The sequence below is a fragment of the Dermacentor albipictus genome, chromosome 2 (assembly GCF_038994185.2).
Source record: "Dermacentor albipictus isolate Rhodes 1998 colony chromosome 2, USDA_Dalb.pri_finalv2, whole genome shotgun sequence".
NCBI lineage: Eukaryota > Metazoa > Arthropoda > Arachnida > Ixodida > Ixodidae > Dermacentor > Dermacentor albipictus.
In genome coordinates, this window is record NC_091822.1 from 94,657,749 (window position 1) to 94,681,628 (window position 23,880).

Consider the following 23,880-nt stretch of genomic DNA (forward strand, 5'->3'; position numbering starts at 1 on the left):
TTTTCCTTTCGTGAAGCGCTTATTTATTCATTTCTAGAAAGAAATTTCTAGAAAGAAACAGATGTGTGCTACCACACATTCAACAAATCATTCTTAATCGAATTAATGTTGCGGGATTGGCTAGTTCCTCCATACATGCAAAGGGCGCGGACAAAGATGCTGGTGGCAAAGACCCTCAGAATCCGGCACAACTTGGACGCATGAGTTAATATCATGTGGATATTACGATTGTTAGGTAAGTGGTAGCCAAGCCACCTCTGTGGCTAGCGTGAATACTGCAATCACGATGTAGCTAATAACCGAGAAGTATCGGTCGCTGCATATTTCGTTAGCAACCGCGATAGCTTTTTTTTACACCTGAAGTTTAGAAAACATTCCACAAGTCTCCGCCACGGATGCGTATACACTCAAAATCAATAACAAGGTTTGTAGTCAATTATCAACAAAGTTATACATGTACACAAAAGCGAAGTCACACACCTTCCCGACAAAGGCAACGACACTTCAATTAACATAATAAATTCAAAAATTGAAGTTCTTTCTCAGTGATATGAAGTGTGAGAGAGCGCTGTAAACTGGAAAAAGAAATTACCGAAGCGTTCCACATAAAAAAGTTGGGCGCGCATACATGTGTGAGTGAACCTTCGGTTCATAGCAATGATAAAGAAATTCAATTTCTAAATTTATCATGTTAACCCACGTGTTGTTGCCTTTGTCGGGAAGGTGTGTGACTTCGCTTTTGTGTACGTGCATAACTTCGTTGATTATTGACTAAAAAATCTTGTTATTGTTCTTGGGTGTATAAGCATGCGTGGGGGAGATTTGTGGAAACTTTGAGAAAAAATTCAGCTGTAAATCCAGCGTTGTCTTGTCCGTTTCTACTTGTGCTCGCGTCCGTACTTCCTGGAAACCATTATACGTTCACCATGCACCAACTGGCCCAGCAAACTACTCTACGAAAAAAAGCTTATTTTTTTTTACTATGCAATTAGCGATACAGCTTTCCCTTTCGTAAAGCTCTTACTTATTCCTTTCTACAAAGAAATTCTTAAGTTGCACGGAAGCATCAGCGGAATATTTTAATAATGGCGGTGCTGGTGGTTGTGGAGGGTTATCAGCACGTTGGTGCATACTAACCTATATGTCACAGACTGAAGTAGTGAAGGCAAGGCGCAGAACACAAGGACTCAAGAAGAAGAACACAAGCCACAGTACCGGCACCACTCGCAACTAAGTTTATTTCCGCAACAAGCCTACCTTATGTATCTTATTCCCGCCGAGTCACGCACTAAACTTTAGAAGTAACGAACAGCAATCTATCGACCACTCAGGAATCATATCTGGTACATAATATCGAATGAGGAAACAAGAACCACACGTGGATCAGCATGGCAGGCAATTGATCTAGTATGGTCTTTTCCAAGCCAACGGCGACAAAAAACGAGACATAAAAAGTACCGTCTGCGCTTCACTATCAAACTATCCACAACATAACACACTTCAAACGCCTAAGGCCCAGTCAGTGATAAAACTCGCACGACTATGGGAATAATGACCAACGAGTAACACGGAAAAAACGTAAAAAAGGCGTCTAACTACAGCGTCTGCGTCAAAACTAAAATCTCTAACAGTCACTCACCTAAAAAAATTGATAATACATGTGACCGCGCGAAAAATGAACCACGTGACAAACAATGAAACGGACAGAACAGTAAAACGATAAAGGCCTAAAGAACAACGTCTGCATAAAAAAAAAGTCCTACAAAAGCTTAAGGGCCACTAGAAAATCGTCAACAAAATAAAAACTACTTAAATAAAAGGAAGACAGAGGGAAAAACCAAATGGAATCTATCTAACATGATGCCTGAATGAAACCGAGAGAAACGCCCGGCTTGTTCGATTCAGCATCAGAAGAAATTCACTGAATGCAAGACACGTGTCGTCCACCAAATCCCTCTAAGCTGTGGTCGCAGCTATATCGGTCAAATAGGTCGATGTTTCAATAGGCGTGCAATGGAACGTTGTCGTAATCTGTCCAACAATGAAGGGAGTTTCCTTGCCGAGCATTGTAGAGACTGCACTAATTGCCGCCCTCAGTTTGACAAAACTAAATTTTTGAAGTTTGGAAAAGACAGGTTCGAGCGGGAAATTGTGGAAGCCTATTTCATCAAGAAAGAGGGAAACGCATGCGTCAGCAGGCCGTCCGTTATGCTTAGTGACAAGGAGACGACTTTTTTAGAAGGTTTCATTCAGGCCTCATGTTAGAGTGATTCCATATGGTTTTTCCGTCTGTCTCCCTTTTATGTAACTAGCTTTTATTTTGTTTACGATTTTCCAGTGGCTCTCAAGCTTTTGTTGAATTTCTTTTTTGACGCAGACGTTGTTCTTTAGACCTCTATCATTCAACTCTTCTGTCCATTTCATTGTTTCTCAAGTGGTTCATTTTTCGCGCGGTCACATGTTTTATCAATTTTTTAGGTGAGTGACTATTAGAGATTTTAGTTTTGACGCAGACGCTGTAGTTAGACGCCTTTTTCATGTTTTTCCGTGTTATTCGTTGGTCATTCTTGCCATAGTCGTGCGGGTTTTATCACTGACTGGGCCTTAGGCATTTGAAGTGTGTTATGTTGTGGATAGTTTGATAGTGAAGCGTACACGGTACTTTTTATGTCTCGTTTTTTGTCGCCGTTGGCTTGGAAAAGACCATACTAGATCAACTGCCTCCCGCTCCGATCCACGTGTGGTTCTTGTTTGCTCATGCGATATTACGAGCCAGATATGACTCCTTAGTGGTCGATAGATTGCTGTTTTTTACTTCTAAAGTTTAGGTCACTTCATGTTGCATTACCAACCACAACAGTTTTTTTTTCTACTTTGCAACTAGCGATACAGCTTTCCCTTTCGCAAAGCTCGTATTTATTCGTTTCTCTAAAGAAATTCTTAAGATGCACGGAAGCGTACGTGGAATTATTTCATAATGGCGGTGCTGGTGGTGGTGGCGGGTTAACAGCAGGCTGGTGTAGACTAGCGATTTGTCACAGATGTGTGCTACCACACATCCATCAAAACATTTTTATACGAAATAATGTTGCGAGATCAGCTAGTTTCTCCAACATGGAAAGGACGCAGAATGAGATCCTGCTGGCAACGACCCGGAGAATCCAGCACAACTTTGAGGTATGAGTTTTCTACCATGTAGATATTTCCCTTGCTAGGTAAAATGTTAGGGAAACCATCTCTGCTGCTAGCGTGAATACTGTAATCATGATGTAACTAATAACTGCGAAGTACTGGTCGCTTCATATTTCGTTAACAACCACAATAGGTTGTTTTTTTCTATGCAACTAGCGATACAGCTTTCCCTTTCGCAAAGCTTGTATTTATTCGTTTCTATAAAGAAATTCTTAAGATGCACGGAAGCGTACACAGAATTATTTCATAATGGCGGTGCTGGTGGTGGTGGTGGCGGGTTATCAGCACGCTGGTGTAGACTAGCGATTTGTCACAGATGTGTGCTACCACACATCCATCAAAACATTTTTATACGAAATAATGTTGCGAGATCGGCTAGTTGCTCCAACATGGAAAGGACCCAGAATGAGATCGTGCTGGCAACAACCCGGAGAATCCAGCACAACTGTGAGGTATGAGTTTTCTACCATGTAGATATTTCCCTTGCTAGGTAAAAGGTTTGGCAAACCATCTGTGTGGCTAGCGTGAATAATGTAATCATCATGAAGCTAATAACTGAGCAATACCGGTCACTTCATATTTCGTTAACAACCACAATAGGTTTTTTTTCTATGCAACTAGCGATACAGCTTTCCCTTTCGCAAAGTTCGTATTTATTCGTTTCTATAAACAAATTCTTAAGTTACACGGAATGGCGGTGCTGGTGGCGGGTTAACAGCACGCTGGTGTAGACTAGCGATTTGTCACAGATGTGTGCTACCACACATCCATCAAAACATTTTTATACGAAATAATGTTGCGAGATCGGCTAGTTGCTCCAACATTCGTGAGTGGGAACAACGCGAAGGATGCTAACAAAAATTATTGCACATTGCAATCAACGCGACTACCTTCTAGGATTGCAAGAACAGTGCGTGAAGTTTCATTAAATAATTAAATTATGGGGTTTTACGTGCCAAAACCACTTTCTGATTATGAGGCACGCCGTAGTGGAGGACTCCGGAAATTTCGACCACCCGGGGTTCTTTAACGTGCACCTAAATCTAAGTAAACGGGTGTTTTCGCATTTCGCCCCCATCAATATAAGGCCGCCGTGGCCGGGATTCGATGCCGCGACCTCGTGCTCAGCAGCCTAACACCATAGCCACTGAGCAACCACGGCGGGTTGAAGCTTCATTTTGAGCCCCTGGCTTTATAACAAACACGGGCTGTTACGAGCATCGCGCTTTAGCTTAGTCGCAACGATTCCTGTGATTTAGGACACGTATATGGTAAAATACATCGATTTGTACAATAGTCTAGTATGGATGATGATAATGTGTGGTAATTTATGGCGCAAAGGCCAGGTTTGGCCAAAGATCACCATGACAAGTGGCAAAAAATGCAGTCTACCCCTCAAAAAGCACAATAAAGGTGAGCGCGGGAAAACAGATATTTACTTACGAATGGCATAATAAGTGACAGGCGCATACTCTTTTTGGGTACAATTGTGTAGCTGTTAAGCAATTAATAAAATAAATTTTTGCTTTGCCCGTGAACAACGTCAAGCATTCGGACCCTTGACCCGTGCTGTTGCTGTGTTTCTCCCATCGCGTATGCATTTACGTTTACTGTGTGAATTGCTCCAAAGGTATCATCCAGCATGCAAAAATTTAAAAAGAAAATCAGTCAGCTGAAATTCATTTTTTTTTATTTTCACATGCTAAATGATACCTCAGGAGCAATCCACGGAGTAAACACAATTTTTTGTGCAGGAGAAGAAAAACAGCAACAGCGCGACCCAACGGTCGGAACACTTGACGTCCGTAAGGCGGAAATTTGCCTCACTCATTGGTTAGCAGCAGCACAATTGTAACCGAAAAGAATATGAGTCTGTCACTTACAATATATTATTCGAAAGTAAAGAAATTTCTGTGGCTCCCGCGCTCGCCTTTGTTGCGCCTTTTTGGGGAGTATGTGGCATTATTTTGTCATCATATCCTGGAGGTCGAACAGGAGATGGCGCCGTACGCGTAAGGTCTAAGTTGCCTGCAAAACTCAATGCTTATTTTTTTTCTTGGACTGAGAGGGACACAGTGACACACTTAGCCCTGGAACCGCACGAGGTGGACTCGCGAACTATTTCGAAGCGCAAGCGCGTGTGAAGACAGCCTCCGAAAAGGACTGGCCGAGGGGCGTCCTCCGCGCATGGTTGTAGGCTGCCTAATACAGCCGCAGAAAGAAGCGCGTAAGAAAGAAGAGGCGCAAGCAGAAAGAAGCCCGAAAGAAAGAAGAGCCGCGTCCCCGTTGCTAGGCGACACCGGCTATACGGAGCATGCGCAGCGCGGTGTCCATCTGGGAACCCCAGCAAGCCGCTTTGTGTAAACATGTTAATGGTTCAACCGGTATGCTGTAGCAAGTAACCTCCATATTTAGGCAAAGGCGCTCAATACTGTATGCCTATACAAGATGTAAAAGTGTTGTGACATGGTGTTTAGGTGCACGCCTACTTACCTTTATTAGAAGTTAAATTTGTAAAGGTTGATGTTTAACCTATAGATTAAAGATGCACAAAACTGAGAATATACCCCTTTAATAAACGTTACCGTGCTAAGAGTGTGCCGTGCATACTGCATTCATGATGTAGCTAATAACTTTGAAGTACCGGCCGCGGTTATATATCTATAAACGTCGTGCGGCGTGACACGGCGAGGTCGTATTGCGGCGTTAGCCTGTTTTCTCTTGCTTTTTCGAGAAAGGGGATGATAACCGAATTTTTTTTTTCAGTTGTGTTCGTTCCGTTCTCTACGACGCACTCACACGTATTACGGAAATTTTGTTCTCAAAAATAGCCATCGCATTCTTTTTTTTTTTTTTGCGAGCGCTCTCATATATTATGGCTGTACCCGCCGTGGTTGCTCAGTGGCTATGGTGTTAGACTGCTGAGCACGAGGTCGCGGGATCGAATCCCGGCCACGGCGGCCGCATTTCGATGGGGCCGAAATGCGAAAACACCCGTGTACTTAGATTTAGGTGAACGTTAAAGAACCCCAGGTGGTCCAAATGCAGAGAGAGAGCCGGGACATTGATTGTATATTTAGCGCGCTACGCCGCCTATTCTGCATGTTTGAGAGATGAGCAGCTTAGCAGAAGTTGCAGGTTGGAAATCCCTGCCCCATTATTTTGAGTTTCAACCGTCTGTAAAGTGCCTTATTTTTAATTACAGATTTTGGGAAGTTACCGCAAGGAAAACAGGAGACTTAAAGAAAGGGACAGTACGACGCGGTTCCTGTTGTCCCGTTGTTCAAGTCTCGTGTTATGCTTGCAGTAAGTTCCCAACATCATCAATCACCAACTGATCTATACCCACACTATGCTATGCTTATTTTTATCTATTTACACAACATACCCCTAAAGCCTCTCACGTCTGAGGGTATTACATAGGGCTCGGTGGGCAGGTACAGGCAGGTGATGAAAAATACAATACACCGCAAATTCATTGTACACATGATGTAACGTTAAAACATACGTATGCCGAACACTGTTAATTTTGACAAGCACAAAGAAAAAGAAAAAAACCAATAACATGAACTGGGGAGTACTAAAAATTATACCAATTATACATCTTCGAAACAACAGGTTAAAATGAAATGAAGCAACAAGGTCTACAGTATTAGAAATATTAACTAACAAAAAAGGGTTCAAACATGCGACATTAATATACAAATCATATAATCGAATACATTCAGATCTACGGCAGTAGTTCTATAGGCACCTTGCAATTGTCAGGCGGCGCAGCGATCGGCTCAGCCATCAGCGCCATCGTGTCAGTTCTGCAAAACACTGAGGCGGCCGCTTCTACGACGGCATGCTTTTGCGGCACTCGCTTGAATCATGTCGGTTGTGCTGCATAGCGGTTTTAAGGCAATTTAAAACGTCGAGGCTCATTTCCGACCATCGACGCTTGAAAAAGGACGCCAGCTTTACGACAACAATCATGTGTATCGTGTCAGAGAGGTGAACCGCACGGACATCTCGGCGAAGTGCTTGTCACAACAAAGCAAGCAGGCTTACGACGCCGAACTCCAAGTAAGTTGACAAATAATTATTTTATTGCACTTGAGTGTGCACATACGGCTGTAGAGCTTTTTCAACTGTCATTTGTAGCCTAATTACTTCGAACGTGCCTTGCATATCTCACTTCTAGAAGTTTTGGCGAGTTGTGAACGATAAGCAAGAACAAAAGGGAAGGCTTGTGTCCCCGTCCGTCTCTCTTTCTTTTTTGTTCTCGTTTATCGTGCGCTACGTATCAGAAGTGTACTTGCACCTCGCTTCCGTGCCGCACGCTCACGCTTTCGTTCCCGTCGACAGTTCGTTCGCGATGTACTACGTATGCGTGTGCCACCGCGCGTCATGCCTAACGCTCACCTCTTTTTTTTCGTTCGCAGTCTTCGTTTACAGCTGTCGATCGCGCCTCGAACTATACTGAAGGGGACGTGTACGTGCCATTACGGCGCCCTCGGTGACTGTAAACACTGCGCAGCGGTGGTATTTTACATCAAGCTGCACGAGGACGTGTCGTGTACGAGCGGTCCGCAGTCATGGGGGAAACCATCGACGAAGCCCGACCATGACGACAAAGTGCCACTGAGAAAGCTGTTTGGAGGTAGGGTGCTCTTGCTTTCTGTTCTATGTGCTTTCGCTATATTATTTAGCCTTTTTATCCTAGCTTGTGTTACGTACGCGCCCCGAATTTTTTCTGTGCAGTCTACACGTGAATAGAAACAGCCGAGTTTTTCGCTAACGCATCATAGCAATACAAATTTACGAAAAAGAACTCTTGATTACTCATGCAGTGTTCATTACTATATACACGCACATAATTGCTATTTTTTATTTCACGAAGTGCAATTAAAACATGCCTTTAGAATTTTCTTGCTTGAACCAAAGATGGGTCACTTATGAGGGAAAGTGTATCCTTTTTACTGTGCAACCTGACATAACCAAGTAAGCAGTGTTTTCCTTCCCGCTTCTTCGCTCGAAATCTACTCCTGTACGAAGTCAAATCCGTCTTTCTGTGTATTATTTTAATGCCCTATCCTCTTTCATGTCCTCCTGTTTGCAGATAACAACAGTCCCTTTGTGGGAAACAAGCAGCCTGCAGAGCTGCCGCCTACCTACGTCACTCAACATTTCGGGGGCATTGAATCCCCTTTTACAACTGTACTTAAGGAGATGGAGAAAAGTGAAGCGGAGATTAGGCGTGGCGAAATTCTTCATCGAATTTTCGAATAGGATCGAAGAGCATTGCTGCATCAAAAGCTTAACATACTGCTTAAGTGACCCCATAGACCACTTCACATGCTGGACGTGCTAGGTGACTTTACAAAAGTAACCATAGCCCCAAGGAACCATCTGCAAGCGCTGACACCAGAGGAGAGGGCTTTTTACAACGATTTCGTTGTATGCGAGTCGGTTAATGAGCTATGCGTGCTGACTGTTCGGCAGTCAAGTTGTCCGAGGTAACAATGGTTCAGAAAGCATTGCATATGTATATTTCTGACATGTCCGTTTCGTTATGTTTATGTTGTGTATATATACGTCTATGCAGGTGGCACGAGGAACGCAAAGTGCGCATCAGCAGCACAGCAGCTCACACAATTTTGCGTACCCGCAGAGGCCCTAAAGAGATTGTTCACAGCGTTTTCAAGTCCAGTTTTTTTTCGTCCGAGGCTACAACATATGGTACGTTAACATTGTTGGATCTAATTAAGCAATATAAATTACATGTGTGTGTTCTATATTAGGAATACGTATGGAGCCAGTGGCCAGGAAGGACTTTGAGCAGCAGCGTGGTGTCACGGTGACAGAGGTGAGCACGTCACTTGCGTTATCTGGAGAGCTAAGTACAGCCTATTTTGTGATAAATAAAAAAACAATAGTTGGAATCATTTTCAACTATGCAATGTTTATTGTTACAGTACATGTCGTCTCATATCGTTCTGCATATTGTCGCAGGCAGTCTATAGGTGAACTGACAACATGTGAAAGTACATTGTCCTCTTTTATGCTGATGTGCACAGCATGACAGTGGACCTGAAAGGCACGAGGGAGGCAAGTGCTTGCCTTTGTTGTGCCCTTCAGTCCATTGTTGCGCTGTGCACCTCGTCATGGATTACCAACTATCCCAGTCTCGCACTGTGCTTCTTTTATACATCTTAGTCAAATTGTACTAATGTTGTAAAACATGTTTTATTAACCCATTATTTTGGCACCATGTGTACATGTACATATTTTTCTTCGTCTGGTCCCTTGTGTTCTCTGGCGCTGTTTTATTACGGATATGAAACAAGTAGCCTAAATATACATCTTGACTGTTAGGAAGCTCAAGGAAATGTTGACAATATTGAAATAAGTAATGGGGAAAGAAATAATCTGTGCAACAATTTTTGACTGCGTAACACAAATAAGCAAAAAAATTACATTTCAGGTGGGCCTGTTATTTCACCCGCAACAGCCATGGCTTTGTGGAAGCCCTGATGGAATTTTTTCTCTCTCTGGCGAGACATGCTTGCTAGAGATAAAGTGCCCATACACATGCATTGACAGAGGGATTTTTGACGATTCAGGGCACAGCATCCTTGACTATGTGCATCATGTTGATGGAAACCCCATAGTAAGGAAGTCGCACAGATACTATACACAGGTCCAGATTTTGATGTACCCGCTTAATGCAAAGCAGTGTTTCTTCTTTGTATATTCAAAGATGCAGAGCATGACCATGGTTGTCGGTAGGGATGATGCTTTCCTTCAAGAGGCCATTCCAACTCTTGAACAATTTTATTTTCAGTGGATTTTGTGTGAACTTGTAAGGCAACAAAGTTAGTAGAGTGAATGATGCCTCACTCTAGAGTGCTACTTCTATTTACTGAATAGGGTTTTCCAACGCTTGGTATACAAGCGTTGAAACACTTGCTATTATATGTGCAATTTTTTATTTTTTCCAAGAGACAGAAAGTCTTCCGTCATGTTATTTACTTGTAAATATAGTGCACCGTATGGCATAAGCGTTTTGGTACTATCAGTGGATCAGACGCATTACTTTGTGCTTAGCAGCAACACACCATAACCACTGTGTTACTGCAATTTGTGGGCAACTTAAGGACACACTCCAGCAAAATGCCACGGGTAGAGAGATATAAATCTGAATTTTCTGTACGCATCTTGTCACGCATGGCAAATTGATGTATTTATTATTTAGGCAACCAACGAGACTAGTCATATTGTGCAAAAAGTGATGTTTGTTTACTTGCTTCTGCCTGTCCTCATATTCATTTCATAGCAACGCATTATCTGTACTTCATGTAAGCCTCCTGCGATACAAGTCACCAGCGTCACGGATGCGTGGTGCTGCAGTTTTTTTTTTCTTCAGTGGTATTAGTATTACCGGAGTGAATGCTCATCTGAATTTTCTGTATGCATCTTGTCACGCATGGTAAATTGGTGTATTTATTCTTTAGGCAACCAACCAGACTAGTCATTGTGCAAAAAGTGACCTTTGTTTACTTGCTTCTGCCTGTCCTCATATTCATTTCATAGCAAAGCATTATCTGTACTTCATTCAAGCCTCCTGCGATACAAGTCACCAGGGTCACGGATGCGTGGTGCTGCAGTTTTTTGTTTCTTCAGTGGTATTAGTATTACCGGAGTGAATGCTCATCTGAATTTTCTGTATGCATCTTGTCACGCATGGTAAATTGGTGTATTTATTCTTTAGGCAATCAACCAAACTAATCTTTTATTTTGCAAACAATGATGTTTTGTGAAGTGTAATCATGCATACTGTGATCTCTTAGCTTTTGCTTCTCACTTGTGTTTCCTAGTCAAGCTTTGTTACGCAAGCTATAAGTGCTCATGTACGTCTAATAAGCATTAGAAAATTTATGAGGGAAGTTTGTGCATTGAATTTTCTGATCTGAGGCAACACCTTTTCCTTTTACATGGTGAAAGAAAACTGCACCCACATATTCATGCTTGTGAAATGAAGTGGGAACAATAAATACTGATTGTAAAATGTCCACATGTGTCAAAGTTTATTGGCAGATTAAAAGTGAGTACAACTTTCTGGTGTCTTAAATCTGCAAACACCGGTGACAGGATTCAAGCAAGACAGGTGCTCTTTGTCCGACTAGAGCAGTTGCTCAACAACAGTATCGGCCAATGTAATTAGTTTTCACTGTCTAAATGTACGCACCTTGAAACATGTACAGAGAAAATCCGTGAATAATGTATCAACTTAAATTTGACATGCGAACAGGAAAGAAACAGATCATAACGCCTGTTATGTGTGCAATGTGTGAGCATACTCTAGCCAGTTTCCATGCACAGAGGAGTGCCAAGTGTACGTCTTGGGAGTAAATGAATCTTATTAAAAAGGTAGGTGAACCTGAAGACAATGAGGCACTGCTGTTCTGAAATTGTTTACAATTTCTTCTGATAGTGCATATATAATTTCTCATTGCACAAATGTAGTGCCCGAATTCAGGTCAAAATAAATAAAACACATGATGAAATATACATACAATGTAAACAAAGCAAGCTAATGAAATTGAAGAGGAATAACTATAACATCAAGAATTGAGAACTAGTGGACACAACAAATTCTGTTGTGAAACAAAAGCGATGACAAACAAATTGTTGCCTTACTGCAGACTGCACATATGACGAACACAAATGTGTTCGGCGCAAACATAGAAGCAATAACAGTAGCGGAATAAGTTCACATATTGTACAGTGCATCCTAGCATGGTATTTTGCTGTACAAGTCGAAGAAATGAAAAAAACATAATATCCTACGACGGTCACGTCAAGGCGCCACTTATATGCTAATTATATTAAACCATGTGGAGTAGCAACACACAACAGGATTACTTCCACAGATGTTGCAGCACTCATTTCAATATTAACTGTGTCGAGTAGACAAGATTTTCGCCAAGGGGTGCAGTGAAACGTTGCGCTAACCTATGTATTAGTGCCCCGTCAGTGCATCAGATGGATAAGGAATTTACATTCCTCACCCTTGGCTGAAGTTTCTAGGCCTCCTCCACTGTCCCCCTCTCCCCGAAGGTTCTTTGAAATGATTTCTGTCGGCCCACTTGCACGTGGCCTCGTTGCTATCCATCACCTACACTTGCTGTCATTATTGATGTAGTGATGCATGTCCCATTGTTAGGCGATTTTTATATGCAAAAGAAATTGTAAACTTTTTTTTTCATGATTCTCGATGGCAGTGCATATGCAATAACGTTCCTGGTGGTTTGTCTCTGAAAATATACTTAGTTGCAAGTGAGTGTCTTTCCTGTCCACGTCTCCTTTTTCCGCAACGCTTCTGCACTACCCTTTGCAAAAATCATGTCAAACCAACTAACCCAACAGCTTACTATTATAAAACAAATATATAAGCCATTTCTAGTGCAACACACATACAAGGCTCTTTTTCTCCATTTGTACTTGAAAATAAGTGCATTTCGTCGGAGCATGCACAGACGCAGCAGGAACAGTCTGCTGCTAGGCATGAAGGTGTGGCTGCCATTTACTAATTTTTGTTTTGTGAACCTTCCCCCACCTTGTGGATATTGACAAAAATGATCTGTTAAATGAGGCAGTTGCTACGCTAGATGACTTGATTCTCAGTGATTTAACTGAACTTAATTATTGGAGGCTGAAGGTTCGCCAGCACACAGCACACGTGAAACACGTCTGTCATGAGTGCTATCATTTCAATTTGCACCCTGTTTAAGATGTTATGCACTTTAATTCTCTGGATCATCCTCTCCACATGAACTCGCACTTGTGCAATGTTATGTGTGTCCCTAACTTCTTGAGCACTGAACTGAGGGCCGTGTAAAAATGGGGGCATGACAAGTACAGCGTTTCGTTCACCAATAACTGTACGTATTCCAGGAAATCCCTTGTCTGCAAGTATTTTATCACCAGACTCAATGACATCAGGGAAACCAGAATCGACAGTAATGTGTGTGTCGGACACCCTTCCCCCATACGCATCTGAGTGGAAACATATCATCCCGCCAGGTGTAACCGCAACAAGAAATTTCAAAGTATACCCGCCTTTGTACTGGGAGTATAGAGTCCTCTGCTGCTGTACAGTTGGTGGCTGCTCAGTGCGAATTTCTGTGGAGTCAATTATCATTGTGCAGTCCGGATAATGTGCCCTAAAACAGTCTGGCATGGTAGCCTGACTAACTCTGAGTGGAGGACGAAAAATCCATTGCTTTCTTGGAAATGCCAAGGTTTTGAGGACACTTTTGAAATGCCGTCAGGCTGATGTTACACTAATGCTGAACAGGGTAGCCAGGGATGAATAGCTGATGCCAAGTCTCAATTTCATCAGGAACAGCAGCAGTCGGTCTTCTTTAGATACCTCACATCTGCTCTCAGTCGAGACCGGAAACACGCTCAAGAGCACGGCGAACACCACCTGACTTACATTACATAAGTCTTCAAGAGCACTTGTACTCCTTGAAACACTTTCGTGGCCAGCAAAATAGCTTGTCCGATGGTCTGGACCACTGTGCTTGCTGGCAACGTTCGGAATGTGTTGCACTTCACAGTCGCGTGTCTCGTGGTGGGTTATCTGCGTTGACAGGTTGCTGCCTTCAGTGCAGCAAATAAACACTGAAAATCTTGTGGTCACGCTGCTCGTCTCCGATGTTTGAGTTTCCTAAGAGAAATTTCATGTTATATTAAGGAGGTGCTGCTCTCACAATTCTAACACTTCATAGCAATTAAAAAGTATAGACTTTGACATGTTCTCAAAAGGTTTGTTATGTGACAAATCTTGTAAGGATAACTAGGGTACAAAATTGTCAGTGCAACAGCTAATCTACCATTTGTATATCGCTCCATTCTATTCATAAAGCCATGGCTTTCATGTGCAGCAGACGCATTTTATTGACATGACTGCAATTTGTTTTCAGCTTCTACAAAGACTGACAATTGCTTCTGTTTACACAAAAGCACAACCCAGAAGACTAGGTACTTAAGAAGATACTCTCATTCTTTTGAAATTTGCTTCACAATTACAGTAGTGAGCAAGGTACTAAAATCACTATCGGTATAATCGACTCCATACTTTTAGATACGATAGAAATTAGAACCTTAAAACAAGGACTCTGAAAGAATTATGCAGATCAAAATGCAAATGCTGGAGTATTAATGAAGCAAAACTTTAATTGAGTGGTCAATAAATGCTGTACAACTAATGACATTGCTTGCCAATTGTGTTTATTTTCATCCATATGCAATGTGTAATCTCTTGCAACAGTTATTTTTATGTGCCACAAACGCAATAATTTCTGTATCTCTTATGCCATGTTGGCATTTAATTCTAAATACATTTAAGGCTTTTATATTCCTTGTGTAACAGTGGCACATACTCATTCTGGAAAATCAGCCAATAATTCGCACATACTGAATGGCTAAATCATAAAAAATAAAGTACCTGAAGGAAGCCATTAAATACAATGCACTTTTCATTAAAGAATTGGTGTCCTTTCGATATGCCTACAGGCCTACATTACGGGCTAATGTGTGGTGTATGAAATAATGTTTTATTACACTGAACAGTCATCCACTTCCTCGCACACCTTGTTGGTTAACATACAGTATATATAATCCTGTAAGCTGGTAATACCATTCAGAGCACATATAAGCTTCACATATGCATCCACGAATATGTCAGGCAAGAAACCATAGACCCATGCCAAACTGCAGGAAGAGGCAAAGAAAGGTTTAGTTCAAAATTTTCTGCTGATGAAATGTAGTGGGGTGTTTCTGCTAGTGCACAGTTTCTTATAATGCTCACCACTGATCTGGCTGCTACGTGGACCTCAGCAGCAGCACACAACACGTTCAGGCCGTCCCATGCTGCTGCATCTATAGAATCGCCAGTCACCTCGGCTGCTACAGAGATGGCACTGCTGCTGGCGTCTTCAGCATCAAATTCTGCTACTTCTGCCGCACAAGGCGCTGCAGTAGCTGAAGCCGCAGATCTGTGCATCCACCTGCAAACGCACGGAAAGCTCAAGTCTGAAAACCTCTATGTAATTCGGCCAGTAATCATGTCTGCTATAAAGTGCGATACCACACCACAGGCCATATTTTATTTATGACGAAGGCACGCAAGATGCAATATCGAAAGAAAGGCTTATGTGTTGACGGTTGTCGAAGGAAAATGAAGTATATTTGATATCCCTAGCAAACGTAATATCATAACAACAAATAAGGATGAGTGAATAACAGCAATTCAACAACATTAAAAAATTTATACGCCTCAGCATCGCAAATCAAATGCAGCTGAAGTTGTGGCTACAAGAGAATCCCCCCCCCCCCTTCTGTTGTGGCTGCTTTTTGTCCCATGCAGCCCAGTGCCCAATTCGTTGCATGAATATATTTTGCATTACTGCAAATATAAACCAGTTGATGTCAGTGTTGTGTTGACTGGTCACTCTTCCTCATGCTAATTCTTTAGCTTTTTTTTTTCATTATGTATCAACTAGCTCAACACCAAACCCTTCTGAAGCGACAAAAGTAAGCGCGTGTACAAGGGGCCGTCCGATACGTATCATATATAATTTACCGCGGCACGAGTAAAGCAGGTACCTGCTGAACCTGGAAATCTGTGCAGCAGGAACCGTGGACCGCTTCTTGTAGACGGGTGGGAATATTGTTGGCAGGTAACCCGGATGATTCTCGATGTTGCTTTTTTCTTCGTTGACGAAGTGCCTCGAACAAATTCTCGTATTGTTATTCGGGCTCCAATGTGAGAGGTCATCACCGCTGAAACATGACAGAGAGCAATCTGACACTAAGTAACGCGAAGACTGAACAAATGTGTGCTAGCGTGCGCGAGAGAAATGCTAATTTGCGAACACTCGACGTGCGGTGCAGTGCACTCCTGCCTTGGTTCTGTTTTACGCGCGAGAAAACATCGGCATGATTGAGTCCGGTTCCAGCACTCGCGTCTTGATCCCGGCGCAGACACGAGCTGTACGTTGGCTTATGAATGCACAACAAAAGCACACTGCGTACAAAGTTCCCGCACGGAGCGCTTACGAAGCTAGATTTGACACGTAAACACCACTGCACATTTGTTTTGGAGCGAGACGAGCTAAACGACTATTTAACCAATTTACAACAGCAGGAATCAGTTGACGCGCCTTTATGCAGTTGTCACTTGGCCGTTTACGCCTTCGTTCGTTTAACGGAAATTCGCAAGAGCGACACTTACTTGACGCGCCGAACCGCGACGATCCACTTCAGCCGCCGGTTCGCTTCCCACGGTCTTGAAGGGAAGCGGTAAAATTTGATGCCGTCATCACCTTCACAGTTGTGGCAATCCTTAACGCAGCAGTATCTGCGCTTGTTCTTCTTCTTCACACCTCTCACGGAGGAGCTGCCGAAAGGCAGCGGTAAATCCATTGCAAAATTGGAAAACAAGGCTGTCAGGCGTGCTTGAGCGTAGTACGAATAAAGGTGCCGCGGCGGCGAAGGCCTACCCACGGGTGCTCACCGCCGCTGCTAGGTGGCGCGACGTGTACAGCCAAACTGCATTGCAGGGCGTATGGGGGGAGCTCTACCTGTTTCGCATGTTTATCAGGACCATGCTTGGCATTGTTGGATACTTGTTCTATATTCAGAAGGATGCTACGTTGTCTTTTGTGCGGCTTAATACCCACAAAATGTATGCACGTTTCGCTTCAGTCGCAGTTATTTCTTTCCGCGAGGAAGCTGCCGCGAAAGAACCGGACCAACTAGAAACTAAAAGCTTCGCTGTAAAAAACAAATAGGCATTCATAAAGTTTCTACTAGTTAATCAATGTCGCTTTCGTAAAGGGCACAAAACTTAAACCAAAATATTTCGGGCAATGTAGTTGTTCGGTTAGCCATATTGATGTTTAGCCTGAATTGTGAAAAATGTGAATTGTTCAAAACCATGTCAGACAAACAGAAAGCCGCAGCTACCGATGGGTGCATCAAGGACGTAGAAAAGTTATTTTTTTCTTGAAGTTGATCCAATCTCATTAGCAGAGTCGCCGGACGTTAGTAAAACGTTTCGCACCCTTTCCCTTCGGGGCGCTCTCTCTCTCTCTCTCTGTCTCTCTCATATTCCCATTCTGTTAGCTGCAACCTGCTGCGTGGGTGCCTCTAATTTCTGGCATCGCGTTTCTGCGTAATTTGCCCGCAGGCCCGCTCTCATAGAATACGAGAAGTGGCACGCGCACTGGCCGTCAAAAAGTACCCCGTCAAAGCAGCGTTTATGTCAAATCTTACGCCGTCGCTACCTTGGCGCCTGAAGGTTTTAGACAACTGGGCTGTTCTTCAATTGCGAGATAGTTTACATCGTCTCTGTAGAGGTCATAGACCGTGTAAAAGGTGCCTGGCTTAGCGTGTCCTTTGACGTAGGCATTTAGACCTGAGAAAAGCGCGTCCGACATCATGGCCCCCCAACTTTGCCGACGGTGTCAACGCCCCTCCATTGAAGGGTTGCATTGGTGCGCGTCATGCACGGTCAGTTCCCATGCAGAGAGAGAAGCGGCAAATTAGTTGTATATTTAGCGCAGTACGCCGCTTATTCTGCTAGTTTGAGAGATGAGAAGCTTAGCAGAAGTTGCAAGTTGGAAATCCCTGCCCCATTATTTCGAGTTTCAAGCGTGTGTAAAGTGCCTTATTTTTAATTACAGATTTTGGGAAGTTACCGCAAGGAAAACAGGAGACTTAAAGAAAGGGACAGTACGAAGCGGTTCCTGTTGTCCATTTGTTCAAGTCTCGTGTTTTTCTTGCAGTAACTTCCCAGAATTATCAATCACCAACTGATCTGTTCCCACACTCTGCTATGTTTATTTTTATTTATTTATACAACATACCCCTAAAGGCTCTCACGTCTGAGGGTATTACACAGAGGTCGGTGGGCAGGTACAGGCAGTTGATGAAAAATACAATACACCGCAAATTCATTGTACACATGATATGACGTTAGAACATACGTATGCCGAACACTGTTAATTCTGACAAGCACAAAGAAAAAGAAAAAAACCAGTAACATGAACAGGGGAGTACTAAAAAAATATACCAATTATACATCTTCGAAACAACAGGTTCAAATTAAATGAAGCAACAAGATCTACATTATTAGAAATATTAACTAACAAAAAAGGGTTCAAACATGACATATTAATATACGAATCATATAATCGAATACATTCAGATCTACGGCAGTAGTTCTATACCCGTCAATCGCGTGTCGCTCCCCATTGCATCTTTGTCGGGATCCCATTCCTGACAGAAAAAAAACATTGATCACAAAAAGATACCTTTTTTTTTCAAAATGACTTTACATTGGTCCATCCATTGGTTTTGTTCAGTGGTTGGTGAACGTCTCGAGGCTACCGTTCTTTCGTGATCGAGGGTACAAAACAAAGCGCCGTCACTTGCAATCGAATATGCTTTCAATGTTGTTCCTCCAGTTCGGTCGCAAACTTCAACGAACAATTAATTCGCTGCTTCGTTTAATTACACGAACGGAAACACCGCTTAGGCCTTTTCACGTTTGCTTCATAAACCTAATACGCTGCGACAAACCATGACGAGTTTGACCTCGCTAAAGAAAGAACTGAGCTTACCGATACGCTGCCGAGTACATGGCGGGAAATGCGCAGTAAAAAGGGTTTCCAAGAATTGTTTGCTATTTACTGGGCTCTATGCATGTTCATCTTTTGCATTTCCACAACGTCCAATCAATGTTTCATAGGTAAACAAACGACAGGTCGCTACCTTTCCTGTCATTGAGAGGCTGCTGTATACAGAATTTTACGCATTTAATTGTTTATTGCGGCTATGGTCGTGTGGTCGACATCTCCTCAACAGAACTGCAACTGAAAGAAATTCATGATTCTCAAAACCTATGCATTGCAGCAGCGTAACGCCTATAAAAAAATAGACCATACTATATGTGCTGGTGGGCCACCTGCAGGTCATTAATATTTCGAACTCTCGATGTCCGCGACCTACAGCTGGCACCCGTGGCAAACCATGACGGCTGTCCGGAGAAGGGTCGCAACGGAAGCTGAAAGCACGGAAACATGTTGTATGGCAGGTTGCACAATTTCGCATATAGAGCCGCGTGGAAGCGGAACTGCGATTCTGTAGCTATTTATAGTTTAGTAAGCACAAATCAAATCCATGCTAGTTCATTTTGTGCGGCGTTATATAGCTCGTTCCAGTCGTGTACATGAGAGTGCCACGGGAGAATTTTAAGGGGAGGGGTTGCAACTCCCCACTACCTGCCCGACCGGATGCTTTATCACTCTAACATCAAAATAGCTAAGAAAGCTTACAAGTAATATCATTTCATATGCTCGAGTTAATTAACATTACATATCCAGGTAAGGAAATGAATTCGCCGATGTTCGAAGTAATATTCAATGCATTAAATATCGATATCTCCCATTCTTGCACATTTCCCTTCGCGCAAGTATATTCCAATGTACCTACGACATGAATATTATTAATAAATACACTGGACTGCGGCCGCATTTCGATGGGGGCGAAATGCGAAAACACCCGTGTGCTTAGATTTAGGTGCACGTTAAAGAACCCCAGGTGGTCAAAATTTCCGGAGTCTTCCACTACGGCGTGCCTCATAATCAGAAAGTGGTTTTGGCACGTAAAACCCCAAATATTATTATTATTATTATTATTGTATTGGAAGACATAAAGTAGTGTGTTTCTGACATACACTGCTCCGACTTTTTGCAAGCTTACAAGGAAAAACGTGTTTTTCAGCCCAATTTTTGCAACGTATTCTATGCCGCGTAACCTTGAACGCGTTGATGACGCGGTAACACATTAAAGAGTAATAAGCAAACCACAAAATTTTATTTGCTTACAATGACTGCCGAAAATCCTGTAACCGGTATGCTGAAGATGAAAAAAAAAACTAGATGAAGTGTAATCAAGTGTTGACATAACCCACAGTGCGGGTGTCTCTTTAGATTCCATGTCCAATTCGCAAATTTTTCTTCTTCCTAAAAGAAGTGGCCGTCGGACTTCCTGTAATTGCACACTATCCTTTTCATCGTTGGGGTCAGGACCCTACATCTCCATAGCCTAACCAACCATTGTTTCTCGGCCGATTTTGCCGGAATGAAGAAAACTGATCTCGTTGTGGTAAATTCGGCTTCTCCACTAGGAAACGCAGCACCTGCGCGTATTATTGTTCATCTTGACCAACACACGAGCGAAACGGGTAAACAAAAGGATGTGCCTGTATGGCAGGTTTTGACCCATCCCGGACAAGCCGCGTGAAAACGTGGTCATACTGCGTTATCGTCTGCGCGACAGTCGACGGGCACTGCGACACGGGTTGGTCAATTTTTGGAAATCATGCGCGCACCCACCTTCCACGGCACCCAAATTCCTTGACTAATTGCCTGGCTCGTTCTCAGCAAAGCTTCACTTTTTGGGGAAGCCCACCTGGAATTGCCACGCGTAAACAAAGTTATGCAGGCTCCACGCACTGTGGGAATCGATGTGAGCGAAGCTTTCTGAGCTGGTTGCTTTCAATGACGATAATTAGCGGTGATGTTCACGGTGAAAGCTTGATTTCTTCGACGCTTAGTCCAACACGTTCATTTTAAACGTTCCTTTGCGTGCGCCACTACTGCTTGTCTGCGTAGACCAAAGAACACAGACCGGGAGAGATGCATGCTTTAGGCGTTGTGCGCCATATTTAATCATCTCCAAGAAGGTTGAGCATTGTCATTGCCTCACATGGCACATCGCAGCATGGCAGAAGTATCAAAGTTGAATTGGATTATGGCGCTGTACGTGTCAAAACCACACTCTCATTAAGAGGCACGTCGTAGTGGCGGACTCCGGAATAATTTTGACACCGGGATGTTCTTTATTGTCCCAAAATGTGTAAAATGTGCACAAAATGTGTGCAACTGCATGTGCGTTTTCTGTTTCGCCCCCGTCGAAATGCGGCTGCCGCGGTTGGGAACAAATCCGTGACATCTGGCAAGGTCATAGCCGCACGGCTGCCGCTGCGGGCACACAATTGCTGATTTGACGGTCGACCGCTTACGCAGCGTCACCTGAAAACTGCAGTGCACTGCAGTATTGCGGCTCTGCTTCTGCACGCCCTGCGTAATTTCTCTGCCGACATATTTTGCATGGCATTTATTTTTTTCAGAACTAGCAGAAACGTACTGTACCGTACCTTGGGGAGGGGGGGGGGGGACCTAAGATTGTCCAGAATCGCTGCCACCACTGTTGCATAGCAGTAGGGTTTCCTTGCCTTACCCCGTCACCTCCCCACCCCTCTTGTATGGGAACTGCCTCTTTTCTTCCCCCTCTCTACGATGATGATGTGTGGTGTTTTGTGGCGCAAGGGCCAGGTTTGGCCAAAGAGCGCCATGACAGGTGGTAGTGTTATCGATGTATTGTGGAAGATGTGACTTGGCTGTAAAGAGGCCTAAAAATAGTCGCTGTAAATGGGTAAAATCTATGTACTATAAAATTATGGCGATGACTAATGACGAATACTATGAACAATAAAATCTATCGTAGAAGAATGATGCAAAATAAAAATATATAGGATGGTAAAAAAAACTTGGAGCACTACTGCCTCGCCAGAGCCCTTGAAACCCAAGGGCCTAGAGGCATGTGCTATACTAAAGAGCTATCGCAGCGGCATCCTCTGAAGAGAGGACCCGCTACGAACATGTGGGGCTAAAAACATGCAGGACAACATCTTTCAGGAAACTTAGGACTGCGTTGGTGTCAAATAAAGGTTCTGGGCCGAGTAGCATTACGGGATGTAGGGGGATGTGCTGCCGGTATGCTAGCGAAAAATGTTTCCTTCTTTCGGATTCGGCTGCCCGACACTCCAGGAGGACGTGGAGGACGGTCAGCCTCTCCCCGCATCTACCGCAGGTTGGAGGATTATTTTCAGTGAGTAAATAGTTATGCGTGCCAAATGTGTGTCCTATTCTGAGGCGACAGAATAGGACATCTGTTCGCCGCGATTTTGTTACGGAGGGCCAAGAACCTAACTGTGGCTTTATTACGTGCAGTTTATTATTTACTTCTGCGTCCCACATACGTTGCCAGTGGTTTCGCAGTTTTCTTCTTAGGAAAGGCTTCAGGTCTGTGACAGGGACCGAAGCAGTAGGACTAACTGAATGCAATGAAATGGATGTGGCCATCTGGTCAGCTAGTACGTTTCCCTCAATGCCCCTATGACCAGGTACCCAGCATATAATCACATGTTGGTTTGATATATATGCTTTACACAGTGCGGAGTGGAGTTGATTAATTACCGGATTTTTGTGGCTACAGAAAGACATCAAGGCCTTCACAACACTAAGGGAGTCTGTATATATAACTGATTTCTGGAGTTTTGACTTATTTATATGCTTTGCGACCGACAGCAGTGCGTAAGCCTCAGCCGTAAAGATACTAGTTTCCGGATTCAGTACATCGGTTTCAGAGAAGGATGGGCCGACGGCTGCATAGGACACCCCGTCGTGTGACTTCGATGCGTCTGTGAAGAACTCCGTGCAAGAGTATTTGTGCTGGAGTTCCCGGAAATGCATTTGGATTTCAATCTCTGGAGCATGTTTTGTAACTTGCATGAAGGATATATCACATTGTATCAGCTGCCACTCCCAAGGAGGTAGCAGCTTGGCTGGATGCATTGGGCAAAGCTCGAGGATTGGGACACGCATTTCGTCACTAAGTTCCCTCACACGCAGCGAGAAAGGCCGTCTTACGGAAGGACGATTATTAAATAGTGTAGCATATGTCGTATCGTTAATGATATTAAAACACGGGTGTTGAGGATTAGAGTGGACTTTCAAAAAATATGTTTGGCTGATGTATGTTCTCTGCAGATGAAGTGACCACTCATTTGATTCTGCATATAAGCTTTCAATAGGACTTGTTCTGAAAGCTCCAGTGGCCAGTCGGATTCCTAGATGGTGGACCGGATCTAGCATCTTTAGCGCGCTCGGGGCTGCAGAATGATAGATCACGGTACCGTAGTCCAACCGTGATCGGATGAGGCTCTTGTAAAGATTCATTAAACATTTTCTGTCGCTGCCCCATGTTGTGTGGGATAGCACTTTAAGCAAGTTCATTGTTTTTAAGCATTTGTCCTTGAGGTACTTTATGTGTGGAATAAACGTTAATTTGGAATCAAGTATGATGCCTAAGAACTTGTGTTCTTTTTTCACAGGAATTCGCTGACCATACATTTCGATAGTGGGTTCTGCAATGAGCCCTTTTTTCCTTGTGAAAAGCACAGAAGAACTTTTGTTGGGGTTAACTTTAAATCCGTTTTCTTCTGCCCATTTGGACACTTTGTTCAAGCCCTGTTGAACTTGCCTCTCACATACAGTAAGGTTGCAGGATTTGAAGCCCATCTGTACGTCGTCTACGTAAACAGAATAAAAAATGGCTGGCGGTAATGAAGCACGAAGGGTGTTCATTTTCACGATGAAGAGCGTGCAGCTAAGTACACCTCCTTGAGGTACACCAGTTTCCTGTATAAAAGGCCGCGACAATACATTGCCGACTTTCACGCGGAATGTACGGTTGGACAAATAGCTTTCTATTAGGACGAGC

At 43.3% G+C, this 23,880-nt stretch overlaps 1 protein-coding gene and 1 long non-coding RNA gene across 2 annotated transcripts; one reads left to right on the forward strand and one right to left on the reverse strand.

The window, feature by feature from the left end:
- Positions 1 to 7,174: 7,174 nt before the first annotated feature.
- Positions 7,175 to 11,249, forward strand: LOC135902689 (uncharacterized). The gene is made up of 5 exons (XR_010564569.2): positions 7,175 to 7,260; positions 7,620 to 7,837; positions 8,783 to 8,916; positions 8,979 to 9,043; positions 9,662 to 11,249. It is a non-coding gene; the product is annotated as an uncharacterized lncRNA (long non-coding RNA).
- A 122-nt stretch (positions 11,250 to 11,371) lies between these two features.
- Positions 11,372 to 16,761, reverse strand: LOC135902688 (THAP domain-containing protein 11-like). The gene is made up of 4 exons (XM_065432900.2): positions 16,481 to 16,761; positions 15,853 to 16,029; positions 15,056 to 15,254; positions 11,372 to 13,912 (listed from the first exon to the last, which is right to left on the reverse strand). The coding sequence occupies exons 1-4, from the start codon at positions 16,669 to 16,671 to the stop codon at positions 13,508 to 13,510; spliced, it is 972 nt and encodes a 323-aa protein (XP_065288972.1). The 5' UTR covers positions 16,672 to 16,761; the 3' UTR covers positions 11,372 to 13,507.
- Positions 16,762 to 23,880: the final 7,119 nt, after the last annotated feature.

What these genes read in the sequence shown, in the direction of transcription:
- LOC135902688 (XM_065432900.2), bottom strand. Translation starts at nt 16,671, where the DNA reads ATGGATTTACCGCTGCCTTTCGGCAGCTCCTCCGTGAGAGGTGTGAAG. An exon ending in CAGATTTCCAGGTTCAGCAG is followed by an intron (nt 15,255 to 15,852) that starts GTACCTGCTTTA and finishes GTGCGTTTGCAG; the next exon opens with GTGGATGCACAGATCTGCGG. An exon ending in ACGTAGCAGCCAGATCAGTG is followed by an intron (nt 13,913 to 15,055) that starts GTGAGCATTATA and finishes AATTTCTCTTAG; the next exon opens with GAAACTCAAACATCGGAGAC.